Raw genomic sequence first — 13,848 nt, 5'->3', positions numbered from 1 at the left:
CCATCAACACATCTAAGCGTATTATGGGGTGTCAACAAATATAGTTGCCATGGCGACAGATCATTCGCCATCAAGTTGGTTCAGAAGTTTGCTGTTCAAATATTCTGCTGCTTCTCCAAGCCTTTTTACTTTCTTTTCTTCTCTCATCACATATTCCAGCCCCCAGTGTTCATGTATCATTTCAATCTAAATTATTCACTTTCTTCTTACACATTACATTTCAACATAGCAGTTTCGCGTCAACTTTTCAGCATAAACATTCCCACTAGCAATTTCTTCAGGAATTGCATTCTCTAGTGCTACGCACCAAATTATTTATTATTCCGCCGGGTTATTTTGCGCTGCTTCTTCTCCCACATTGAACATCGCAGAAACTCCGTTCAAACATCAAAACGTTCAACTCGGTCGGGAATCGATGGCTATTACTTTTCTCATTCATAACTTTCATAATTCCAGAGATACATCCCATAATATATCCAATTTTTAACATTGAAGTCAATGGAAAACTCTTCAGACTTCAACAATCTTCATGCAATTTCAACTGCTAACTGCTCTTTCTTCAACTGCTAACTGCTCCTTCATACTTTCACTCAGAAACCTCATTCCAACTTTAAAATGTTACACATCTTTCTGACATTATTCGTCTAACACAACTTTTAAATCTGATTCGTACTTTCTGAGATATTAAACATTGTTCAGACCTTGGTAAAGAGGCCTTCTTCAGATTTTAGAGTGCGTGATGTCACAGCTAGAGTGGAGGACAGATTTAATTGTGCCTTCATATTTTCTTTTAAACCTGCCATAATTCCCAAACCCTACATTCCTGAGACATCATTTTTCATGAAAAATGTAGGAAAACATCTCGTAGCTTGAAAGATAAAAAACAATTAAGCTAAATCATTAAAATAAAATGCCTCTTGAGGGCATGAAGTGACAAAAACGTTCAACATGTCTCCATTAAACTCCATTGTAAATTCAGCCTCACCTTTCCCCACCACAGCAGCCGCACACCTTTAGTTAATCTGCCAAAAAGGCCACATTATGAACCCGAAAGTACACAAAAAGTACACTTCAGATGCTCAAGTTCCTTGACATGCTTCACGCTTTGAAATTTCACCGATATCTGTTACGGTTCTTCAACAAAACGTCCACATGTAACAGGTTTATCTCTCATTCAGAACAATGAAAATGCTCTCCTCTCACTGATCACCATGGAAACCTTTGATCTCTGGACACATCATTAGCTCAAATATAAACACCTGTGTCATGGAACACGATGATGTCATCACTCCAATTGCCATAATTAGAGCAGCAGACTAATGACGTTGTCACTGGAGTTTAACACACTGTCTCAGCCTATTATTTTCCGTCTGATGGAGACTTCATACTAACTTCAACATGTTCCAAATATTTTAGACATTATTGGTGACGTATGCTTTTAGTTCTAAAGTTTTCAGTTCAAATATTCTGCTGCTTTTTCATGCATTTAGACTTTTATTTTCTTGTTCTTATTTCACATTCAAGTCCCCTCTATTCATGAGCCCTTTAAAGTACTCAGCCACACCACTTATATACCACGTGTGACTGTTGCTATGTGAGTTAATCTTTCAAATACAAGGTCGATTGTTTGATTCAAGCTCTTGTAGTCAATATGTCAAGGTATTTATCCCTAACATTTTATCAGCTAACTAATGACACACACTCAGAGGATCTTTATAAACGTTTTAAGTATTGCACATCTTTAAACATGACTCTTATAAATCACTTTTAAAACCAGCGATGCACTAGTGTCAGCTTTTCTAAAATAGAAACTTCAATGTTCACAACTTTCTAAATGATTCTACTTTTCAATGATCTACAAATAATCCTAATAATAATCCCATTTTCAATTTTCCAACTGTTCATATTTTTTGGTCAATCAACAAACCTGTTACAAATGTGTTGTTCAACAAATTTGAGCCTTTGCCACATTTATTTGATCACCATGGAAACCTTTGATCTCTGGACACGTCGTTAGCTCAAATATAAACACCTGTGTCATGGAACACGATGATGTCATAACTCCAACTGACATGCTCAGAGCAGCAGACTTCAGATAATAGTCCTGCCCTCAACAGCTCTACATCAATTATGGGGTGTCATCATATGCCGTTTCCATGGAAACGCATCCCTCGCCATAAGACACGATGTCGCTGTAACTCCAATGGACACGGTCCCACAATCGTCACCTGTACATCACCTCTCCATGCCTCAACAGCTCTACGCCAAATCTGACATCTCACCATATGCCGTTTCCATGGAAACGCATCCCTCGCCATAAAACACGATGTTGTCGTAACGCCTATGAAAAGGGTCAAAACAGCACCACACTTCAGATAATGGTTAACGGTCCAGCCCTCAACAGCTCTACGTCAATAATGGGGTTTCATCACATGCAGTTTCCATGGAAACGCATCCCTCGCCATGAAACACGGTTTTCTCATAACTTCAGTGAAAATGCTCCGAATGGCCCAAAACTTCACAGGTTTGGTAACGATGCAGCCATCAACACATCTAAGCGTATTATGGGATGTCATCAAATGCTGTTGGAATGGCGACAGATCATTCGCCATCAAGTTAGTTCAAAAGTTTGCAGTTCAAATATTCTGCTGCTTTTCCAAGCCTTTTTACTTTCTTTTCTCCTCTTATCACACATTCAAGCCCCCAGTGTTCATTTATCATTTCAATCTAAATTCTTCACTTTCTTCTTACACATTACATTTCAGCATAGCAATTCAGCATCAGCTTTTCAGCATAAAGCATTCCCACTAGCAATTTCTTCAGGAATTGCATTCTCTAGTCTTGAAATTATGTAGATTCAAAACAATTGATAAGTTCAAACTCTCTGCCGCAGTTTTTCTTTGCAACTTATTTTACCTCATTCATCTCCCTCACAGCTCATCAGTACTGACAGCATCTTCACTAACTTATGGAGCACAGTGAGAGTGAAGGCTGAAAATATATCTCAGATGAGAGCAGTTAGACTTCAGAGTCACACATTTACTTTCTTTGCTTTTTGTTGTTCTTTAAAATATTCAGCCATTTAGAAAGAAACATAATTTTTTTTAAATGTATTTGTACTCTTAGTACTAAACTCTGGAATTAGAAATAATATAAATGATAAATAAATAATAATCCACATGAACTACAGCCAGAGATCTGACCTGAGAGTCTCCAGTTTACAGTTTGGACTCTTTAGTCCAGAACTCAGCATCTCCACTCCTGAATCCTGCAGCTTGTTGCCTCTCAGGTCCAGCTCTCTCAGGTGGGAGGGGTCGGACTTCAGAGCGAAGGCCACGACTTCACAGTCAGAGTCTGAGATTCCACGGTTATGAAATCTGCAATGACACATATATTACAGCATATGTTATTATAAAACAGGGGGAAACATTACATTTACTTCATGCATTTGTTGAAAAAACATTTTGAATATAATGTTTTGAATAACTCTGACGTTAGTACAATTCATATTGTATTGAGTTTGCTTTAAGCGTTTTCAGTGTGATCTGATCCCATGTTTGTCCCGTCGGACCTACCTTCTGCTGTCAGTGAACAGAAATGAAACAAATCGACAAAATAAGAGATTTACATAATGAAATGTTAATATATTTGGATGTGCATGACAAGGAATGCATAATGTGTTTCTCAAAGCATCTAAGAATGTATAATGCACACAAACATATTGAACAAACCAATAGGTTTCCATTATTTTCAACAAAACACCATGAAAAAGACGTTATCTATGTATCAGCGTTAAAACACAATCTGACCTCTGTTATTGGTGGGATTATGTAGATCTTGTTTTAAAAGAGTCAACATAAATCAGATATTACTCTGTGTCTGATTTAACTATTAACAAACTGCAGTAATGTAATAATAACTTTACTGCATTCACGGATATCTGTGAAATACTGTTGTATGTTGTGATCACAAGTTGCTGTGATAAATCATAAGTCCTTAAGAAAAATGAAGAAAATAAAAACTGAAACATTTTTAATTATTATAATAATTAAATGTTGCAGTCACAGTATTTGAAACAGCAACAAGATGTATAGTGTTTATTCTAAAACTAAACTTAATATCTACATTAGTTTATAAAGTTAATCACATCTGGACTCACACAGCCTTGCTGCTGTTCCCCAAAGCTGGAATCACTCTCTGTCGTCCCTCCTCTGATGTTTCGTACTTCTCGTGGTCCAACTCATCCCGAATCTCCTCTGACATCTGCAGCATGAAGGCCAGAGCAGAGCAGTAGATCCCAGGGAGTTTCTCTGATCTATTCTCTGACTTCAGAAAATCTGTGATCTCCTGATGGACTGAGTGGTCCTTCATCTCTGTCAGACAGTGGAAGATGTTGATGCTCCTATCGGGAGAGATTTTATCGCTGCTCATCTTCTTCAGGTTGTTGATGGCTCTCTGGATGGTTTCTGGACGGTTGTCTGTGCGACCCAGCAGGCCTCCTAACAGTCTCTGGTTGGACTCCAGAGAGAGGCCGTGGAGAAAGCGGACAAACAGGTCCAGGTGGCCATTTTCACTTCTGTGGGATTTCTCCATTGCTCCCTCCAGGAAGAAATCCAGGGATGGGTAATCCTGATCACTGTTATACCTGTTGCTATAGTCTCCCTGCAGGAAGTCCTTCAGTACCGCTGTGTCTCTGTTGGTGTAACAGTGCAACATGTAGACTGCAGCCAGAAACTCCTGAATGCTCAGATGAACAAAGCAGTAGACTGTTTTCTGGAAGATCACACTCTCTCTTTTGAAGATCTCTGTACAAACTCCTGAGTGCACCAAGGCCTCGGTAACACCAAGACCACAGCGCTGCAGGTCTTCTTGGTAGAACATGATGTCTCCTTTCTCCAGATGTTCAAACGCCAGCCTCCCCAGCTTCAGAAGAAGCTCCCTGTCAGCCTCCGTCAGCTGCAGTGGACTCGTCTCATGTCCCTCTTCATACTTCTGCTTCTTCTTCTTTGTCAGGACCAGCAGGAAGTGTGAGTACATGTCAGTGAGGGTCTTTGGCAGCTGTCCTCTCTGGTCTGTAGTCAACATGTGGTCCAGAACTGCAGCAGTGATCCAGCAGAAGACTGGGATCAGACACATGATGTGGAGGCTCCTGGAGCTCTTGATGTGAGAGATGATTCTGCTGGACAGGTCTTCATCACTCGATCTCCTCCTGAAGTACTCCTCCTTCTGGGCGTCAGTGAAGCCTCGTACTTCTGTCACCCTGTCCACACACTCAGGAGGGATCTGATTGGCCGCTGCAGGTCTGGAAGTTATCCAGACGAGAGCCGAGGGAAGCAGCTTCCCCCTGATGAGGTTTGTCAGCAGCACGTTGACTGAGGACTGCTGTGAGACATCAGACACAAACTCATTGTTTCTGAAGTCCAGAGAAAGTCTGCTTTCATCCAGGCCGTCAAAGATGAGCAGCACTTTGCAGACAGCCAGCTGCTCTGCTGTGACCTTCTGTAAGGTTGGATGGAAAACATGGAGCAGCCTGAGAAGACTGTACTGCTCACCTTTGATCAGGTTCAGCTCCCTGAAGGAGAGCGGGATCACCAGACTGACATCTTGGTTTCCCAAACCCTCGGCCCAGTCCAGAGTGAACTTCTGCACTGAGAAAGTTTTTCCAACTCCAGCGACTCCGTTGGTCAGGACCGCTCTGATGGGAGTCTGTTGGTCAGGTAAGGCTTGAAAGATGTCCTGGCACTTGATTGGAGTGTCATGGAGGGGTCTTCTTCTTGAAGCTGTCTCCAGCTGCCTCACCTCATGTTGGGTATTAATCTCTTCACTCAGGCCTTGTGTGATGTAGAGCTCGGTGAAGATCCTGTTGAGGAGGGTTTCACTTTGATCAGTTCCTTCAGTCACATGTTCACATCTCCTCCTCAGACTGATGCCTATGTTCATCTAAAACCTCCTGCAGACCACTATCTGCTGAAGGAGATGGAAGCATGTGAGTAATACAAATAAAACAAATAAATAAAAGGGTTCAGAAAGAATGTCTTTGCTGTAACAAATAAAGCAGGAAGAACCCTGTTTTCAGACATGAAGACCCCAGCAGACAGATATTTAGACTTACTTCGTACAGTGCTGGTCTGACTGGCTCTCTGCACTCCAGCTCTTGTTCTGGACCTCTTCCCTCTGTTGAGATGAACACATCCTTTATAGCGCAGGTATATGTACATAATAAAAACATCTTCCTGTCTGCATTCATAACATAATTCAAAGTTGGACTCAAAGCAACTCACACATCATCAAAATTAGGGCTGGGCGATACGGCCTGAAAATAATATTGCAATATTTTTAACCTGTATCGCGATACACAATATAAATTGCGGTATTTTGAAATCCTGTTACCCAATACACCAGTATGAGGATTGTTAAATTAAGACATTAAGGGCTATTCATGATCATTTGCATCTTGTCTTCATCTATTGTACATCGTGGATCACGTTGGAACTTTCAAAACACCAAACACAGTAGCCACACAAATGCTCGCTCAGTCTGGTCCACAAAACCCTGCTCCTCCTCGGGAATAATGCTGAACCAGACGGGCTCGGAGGTAAAGACGGGTGAGGGTCTTTCCGGACGCAGACCCGTGCACTGAGGACAGCCATAAACTGTAGAGGACAGCCCGCTAGGGGAAGCAGTGAGGTCTCTTGTTTGTACCATACAGAGTCTATGGTTCATACACATAAATGAAAAACACTGATTTAATATGAGGTACTGTAAAGCTCTGGCTGCTGATGTTTTCCTTTACTGATTCAACGTCAGCACGTCAGTGACGACAGAAGCAGAATCTCAATGCTGACAGGTTTGTGCGTCAGAGAGTCACACAAATATCTCGATCAAGTTGACATTTTCAAGTTGCAGCTATACGCGGGTAGTGGATCGCCGGAGCTGTTAGATTAACATTAACATGCTTATTAAGTGCAATGCCTTGCGGCCTGTACCACCATCCTTGATGGAGCATATGTGTGGGACCTGTATTTTACAGGAAAGGAGTGAGCAGAGGGTAGATTCTTGTTCTGTTTTCTGTGACTATCTTCCTCACCATGCTGAACACCCTCTCAGACTTTCAGTTGCGCGCGCTACTAAAGAGACGCGCTACCAAAGAGACGCGCTACCATGGAAACCAAACAATGGTGTAGCTTTATTAAAGTCCGAGTGGAAACAGTCGTGAGTAAATCTGATTTTGTCAGAAATCGGGAGAAATGCGGGAGAAATAAAGCTACAAACGGAAATATGACCCCGGGAGGAAACCGGGAGAGGGCAATGGAATTGGGAGTTTCCCGCGAAAATTGGGAGAGTTGGCAAGTATGAGTATAGGCGAATCCACCCGCAAATAGGGTGGGAAGACATTTTTTTTTCAAAATGTTGTCTCCATCCTCGGCTCTGTGTGCGTGTGGCATAGCACATTTTGTGTGAGGGAGTGAGACAGAGAGAGGGCACTAGTCACAGGGATTGTTGTTAGCATCCATAGACTGTATATCCAGGGTTTCACATAACTTTTTTAGTGACTTACTCAGATGAGTACCAGGAGACAGCGTTTGGTACTCACCCCACACGTAGCGTGGTTTTAATAAGCGCAGTCTTATCCTCACTATCCTTAACACTTTACTGTGTTTCTTTACTGTGTTCTTCTCTCTGAGTGTTTCGAACTGAAACTCTGCCGCACGGTCCCCTCGTCCCTTGGAAGAGGCGGAGAGGTGGGTGTTTGTCATCTGCTGGTGGACTACTGGAGAGAATTAAAGCAGCAGGAGCAAACGCTTGCCTCGGGGAGGGAGAAAAAGAGCCACAGCGGAGAATAAACAGAAGGGCACCCATGGCAACCATGCACTTCGTCTTCTTCGCTGCTTTTGTGGCAGACTACAGCGCCACTTACAGGCCTGGCATATGTACTACAATCTCTCCAGCGCTTTCGAGCGGTCTCGTGTGAATGGACACGTCTCGTTTGAACGGAAACTATTCCGGGCTGATGTCGGGTCGGATGAAATCTGTATCCGCTCGTTGTTGCCCCGTTTTTAAAAGATTTGGGTACGGAAGAAAAGAGAGAGGGTTGTATTTTCTGACACTTGGTGAGTTCCCTGGAACAGTGTACTCTTTTGTCCTTTACTGTGTGTCTTTAGTATACTCTTCTGTACTTTACTGTGTGTCTTTAGTGTACTCTTCTGTCCTTTACTGTGTTTCTTTAGAGTACTCTTCAGTCCTTTACTGTGTTTCTTTAGTGTACTCTTTGTCCTTCATTGTGTTTCTTTAGTGTACTCTTCTGTCCTTTACTGTGTGTCTTTAGTGTACTCTTCTGTCCTTTACTGTGTTTCTTTAGTGTACTCTTCTCTCTGAGTGTTTAGATGGTTTAAATCAGTCTCAGTGGGTCTCAAACATATTGGACACCATTAACAACACCCTGCCCACCAAGTTCTTACTCTAGTTTAGATGATCAGATAACATAAACACTGAATCCTCTTCAGGTCAGTTCACAGGAGAAACAGACTCTCACTTTGTTTCTGAGGGTCCAGGTTGATCCCGGAAGTCCATAAATCTGCCTATAGACTGGTCACTCTTCAGAGACAGGCAGCTGGGGACTGGAGACTCTGCTCTTCGTCTGCAGAAACAGAAAATGTTTTACACACATCATTGGATTTGAAAAGAGCAGCTGAACCTGATTAAAGATTTTTGGACTTGCTCTGAACTTTCTGTTTTTGAGTCATGCTTGTAGGTTTCAGTCTTTACAATTCATTTGTGAGGATCAATAGTTTTACATGTTTTATTCACTTAACTTAAAGTGGACCTATCATGCTATATTTGAAACATATATTGTAGGGCCATACCTATATAAAAAATGTCTGTGAAGTTTTTTTTTCAAAATACCAAACAGATCATGCATTTTAGCCATGCCTCATTTCGCTCTATTTGCTCTTTTCCAGCCTTGTTTTTGCAAGTGCCGAATCTGTGACTTAACTTTAATGCAAATGAGCTGCAGCTGACCACGCCCCCCTGCAGGAGAGGGGAGCGTGCTCTGAGATCAGCTGCTGGGCTCTCAGAAGAGGGGGAGGAAAAGAGAGGCTCCGTCCTCTGTGTTTTACTCTTATATTATTACATAGAGTCATTATTCATTTGTTTTAAAGGTCAATAAATAACAAAGAAGACCCTCTGACCGGCACTTTTCTAATTTTGTCAGGAAGATTTAAACTTTAACGGACATGTTGACCGGCGATAAAAAATCTAACTGAAACTCTGCCGCACGGTCCCCTCGTCCCTTGGAAGAGGCGGAGAGGTGGGTGTTTTTCATCTGCTGGTGGACTACTGGAGAGAATTACAGCAGCAGGAGCAAACGCTTGCCTCGGGGAGGGAGAAAAAGAGCCACAGCGGAGAATAAACAGAAGGGCAACCATGGCAACCATGCACTTCGTCTTCTTTGCTGCTTTTGTGGCAGACTACTGCGCCACTTACAGGCCTGGCATATGTACTACAATCTCTCCAGCGCTTTCGAGCGGTCTCGTTTGAATGGACACGTCTCGTTTGAACGGAAACTATTCCGGGCTGACGTCGGGTCGGATGGAATCTGTATCCGCTCGTTGTTGCCCCGTTTTTAAAAGATTTGGGTACGGAAGAAAAGAGAGCGGGTTGTATTTTCTGACACTTGGTGAGTTCCCTGGAACAGTGTACTCTTTTGTCCTTTTCTGTATTTCTTTAGTGTACTCTTCAGTCCTTTACTGTATTTCTTTAGAGTACTCTTCAGTCCTTTACTGTGTTTCTTTAGTGTACTCTTCTCTCTGAGTGTTTAGATGGTTTACATCAGTCTCAGTGGGTCTCAAACGTATTGGACACCATTAACAACATCATGCCCTCCAAGTTCTTACTCTAGTTTAGATGATCAGATAACATAAACACTGAATCCTCTTCAGGTCAGTTCACAGGAGAAACAGACTCTCACTTTGTTTCTGAGGGTCCAGGTTGATCCCTGAAGTCCATAAATCTGTCTATAGACTGGTCACTCTTCAGAGACAGGCAGCTGGGGACTGGAGACTCTGCTCTCCGTCTGCAGAAACAGAAAATGTTTTACACACATCATTGGATTTTGAAAAGAGCAGCTGAACCTGATTAAATATGTTTGGACTTGCTCTGAACTTTCTGTTTTTGAGTCATGCTTGTAGGTTTCAGTCTTTACAATTCATTTGTGAGGATCAATAGTTTTACATGTTTGTGTTTTATTCACTTAACTTAAAGTGGACCTATCATGCTATATTTGAAATATATATTGTAGGGCCATACCTATATAAAAAATGTCTGTGAAGTTTTTTTTTTCAAAATACCAAACAGATCATGCATTTTAGCCATGCCTCATTTAGCTCTATTTGCTCTTTTCCAGCCTTGTTTTTGCAAGGGCCGAATCTGTGACTTAGCTTTAATGCAAATGAGCTGCAGCTGACCACGCCCCCCTGCAGGAGAGGGGAGCGTGTTCTGAGATCAGCTGCTGGGCTCTCAGAAGAGGGGGAGGAAAAGAGAGGCTCCGTCCTCGGTGTTTTATTCTTATATTATTACCTAGAGTCATTATTCATTTGTTTTAAAGGTCAATAAATAACAAAGAAGACCCTCTGACCGGCACTTTTCTAATTTTGTCAGGAAGATTTAAACTTTAATGGACATGTTGACCGTCGATAAAAAATCGAACTGAAACTCTGCCGCACGGTCCCCTCGTCCCTTGGAAGAGGCGGAAAGGTGGGTGTTTGTCATCTGCTGGTGGACTACTGGAGAGAATGACAGTAGCAGGAGCAAACGCTTGCCTCGGGGAGGGAGAAAAAGAGCCACAGCGGAGAATATACAGAAGGGCAACCATGGCAACCATGCACTTCGTCTTCTTCGCTGCTTTTGTGGCAGACTACAGCGCCACTTACAGGCCTGGCATATGTACTACAATCTCTCCAGCGCTTTCGAGCGGTCTCGTGTGAATGGACACGTCTCGTTTGAACGGAAACTATTCCGGGCTGACGTCGGGTCGGATGGAATCTGTATCCGCTCGTTGTTGCCCCGTTTTTAAAAGATTTGGGTACGGAAGAAAAGAGAGAGGGTTGTATTTTCTGACACTTGGTGAGTTCCCTGGAACAGTGTACTCTTTTGTCCTTTACTGTGTGTCTTTAGAGTACTCTTCTGTCTTTACTGTGTTTCTTTAGTGTACTTTACTGCGTTTCTTTAGTGTACTTTACTGCGTTTCTTTAGTGTACTTTACTGCGTTTCTTTAGTGTACTCCCTTCACTCTTGTGCCAGGCTCAAACCACCATGCAAAACGTATCAAGAGAGGTCAGTGTGAACGAGAAACAGACTCTTACTTCCGGTCTGAGGGCTGTGGTAGATTACTGATTGCTGGAGGTAAGTCAATAGACCCGTCACTCTTCAGAGACAGACAGCTGGAGACGGAAGATGTGTCCTCCTCCTCATCTTTTGAATCACTCATCTTCTCCAGTATGACAGATACACCAGTAACACTGCAGACACACACACACACACACACACACACACACACACACACACACACACACACACACACACACACACACACACACACAATTTGACATCATCATTTAATAAAAACATCATAATGACAAACTTTGATTTCAATACAACCCATAAGTCAGACTTCTCACAGGTTGCTCATGTAACTATCATAGGAGGCTGTGGCTCAGTGAGGTAGTGCGCTGAACTTCTGATTACTGCAGTCAGCATGACATGGGTTTTCCCAAATCCTGTCGCTTTGGATAAAATCAGAGAGGGCAAGAGTACACAGGATATCCATCATTTTTGCCCTTTGACGTTTATGACCAACCCTGACGTTTTGGAAGAATGTGCTTTTGAATAATTTTGGTGAATATTTAAAGTGTAAAATCTTCAATAAATATGGTATAATCTTCAATAACGTCACTATTATACAGTATATTTCTACCAATCTCACAACACACGTCTGACCACCAGGAGACTATTGATGTGTGTAGTGAGTTTGGTAGCACTCCACTGTATAATAGTAACGTTATTGAAGATTATACCATATTTATTGAAGATTTTACATTATAAATCTTCCCCAAAATTATTCCGAACCACATTCTTCCAAACTCTCTGCTGTAGTCTGACCACCAGGAGACTATTGATGTGTGTAGTGAGTTTGGTAGAAATATACTGTATAATAGTGAAGTGATTGAATATTATTGTATTTTCTTTTTTCGGAGAATGCACTTTGCAGACGGTCTATGAGCACTTGTTTCTTCTCCGGCTGCGGATAGAGACCAATGTAATGTGTCCAGCTCGGAGGACAGCGCATATTGACTTTTTTTTAAATCAAAATGTGATTGTAGTTCGTTGTCAACCTTACCACGGTAGCCTACTTGGGAGACGTAATTTGTGTCTGAATAACGTTTTGTTCATGAGTTATTGATCCGTGAAATCCGAATCTGCCAATATCGTTCTAACTTTACTCAACTGTCTGAGTTCTGGTGCCGACAGGAAAGAGATATTCCGGCTGTCTGTGATCTGGTGTTTGTCGTCACTTCACAAGCAGTGCGCGTTGCTGCTCGAAAGTTAAACTACTTTCAACAAAGGACGTTCACAGCAGTTGATTTGAGCACGCAAAAACGGAGCCGGAGCATCAGCACTACAGCCCTTTATCCCCCCCCCCCCCCATACTTTGAAGGCCGGTCAGTGAAAATATTGTCGGTCCAGGAAATGAAAAAGTTAAATATATTTGAAAAAGTCACACTCAACTCTACGTTGCTGATTTTGTATCACGTCAGTAAAAATAGTTGTTTGTGACATAGGCCTACAGTATGACAGAGTAATAATAACGTATTAAAAACCCAGCAGAGACTGGTTTTAACCATAGGTTTTAACCAACACTCACCCTGTTGCTCCTCCTCTGTCGAAGTGTAAAATGGAGTCTGATTTCATCCCTTTCGATGTCCCTCCTTATCTGCAGCTCCTCCCTCTGTTTATCAGCAGAGCTGGGAGAAACACTCATGTCTTGTACTTGAGTAAAAGTAGAAGTACTCAGATCTTGTTCTTGAGTAAAAGTAGAAGTACTCAGGTCTTGTACTTATGTTTATGTTTATTAAGGATCCCCATTAGCTTTTGCTCTTGACAAAAGCTACTCTTCATGGGGTTCGACACTTAAAACAATACAACAATAATACAACAATAATACAACAATAATACAACAATAATACAACAATAATACAACAACATTCAAGACATAATTCCTGACATCATTAACAACATCACCAATATCATCAACAATTTCCAACATCATCAACAATCTCATCCACTTTCAATATCAATCTCAGCCAAGGATGAGTGCACAAGACACCCACCAGTACAAAGCATGAGATCAAATTTAATTTAATTTAATTTAATTAGGGTTCACAGTTCACAAGGGTACATGGTCATTAGTAGATGGCCCTTCAATCTCTTCTTGAAAGAGGCTCTGGACTCTATTTCAGTAAGGTAGTTTAGCAATAAGTTCCATTCCTTTATAGCTCTATAAGACACAGAAGATTTCAGAAGATTTGTCCTGGGTTTAGGTGCCCGTAGATGGCCTGATGTAGCTTGTCTAGTCCTATGGTCATGCTCGTCTCTTGTGTAAACTATTTGATCATAAAAATACAGTGGTCTTTAGCTAAATTGGAATTTTTTTAGAAAAGTGGTAACACAAGATTGCAGACTTTTCTCACCCGGAAGCCATGATAGGTTTGTATGCATAACTCCAATATGAGTGCGCTTCGAACAGTGGAGAGCTAGTCTGGCAGCCTTGTTTTGAGCTATTTGTAATTT

The 13,848-nt window shown here is 41.8% G+C and overlaps 1 protein-coding gene across 1 annotated transcript in view; it reads right to left on the bottom strand.

Moving 5' to 3' along the window:
• The window catches only part of LOC117554940 (NACHT, LRR and PYD domains-containing protein 12-like), a 35,008-nt gene extending 23,489 nt beyond the window's left edge, over positions 1-11,519 (bottom strand). The window contains 7 exon segments of the mRNA XM_034229568.1: positions 3,204-3,377; positions 4,160-5,928; positions 5,930-5,967; positions 6,113-6,174; positions 8,534-8,638; positions 9,971-10,075; positions 11,364-11,519. Of these exon segments, the coding sequence (XP_034085459.1) occupies positions 3,204-3,377; positions 4,160-5,928; positions 5,930-5,967; positions 6,113-6,174; positions 8,534-8,638; positions 9,971-10,075; positions 11,364-11,488 (2,378 nt within the window). The 5' untranslated portion in view covers positions 11,489-11,519.
• Between the last annotated feature and the right edge of the window lie 2,329 nt (positions 11,520-13,848).

Source organism: Gymnodraco acuticeps, unplaced genomic scaffold, assembly GCF_902827175.1.
Source record: "Gymnodraco acuticeps unplaced genomic scaffold, fGymAcu1.1, whole genome shotgun sequence".
NCBI classification, from domain to species: domain Eukaryota; kingdom Metazoa; phylum Chordata; class Actinopteri; order Perciformes; family Bathydraconidae; genus Gymnodraco; species Gymnodraco acuticeps.
The sequence above is the reverse complement of the archived record's forward strand: the minus strand, read 5'-3'. Positions and strand labels throughout refer to the sequence as shown.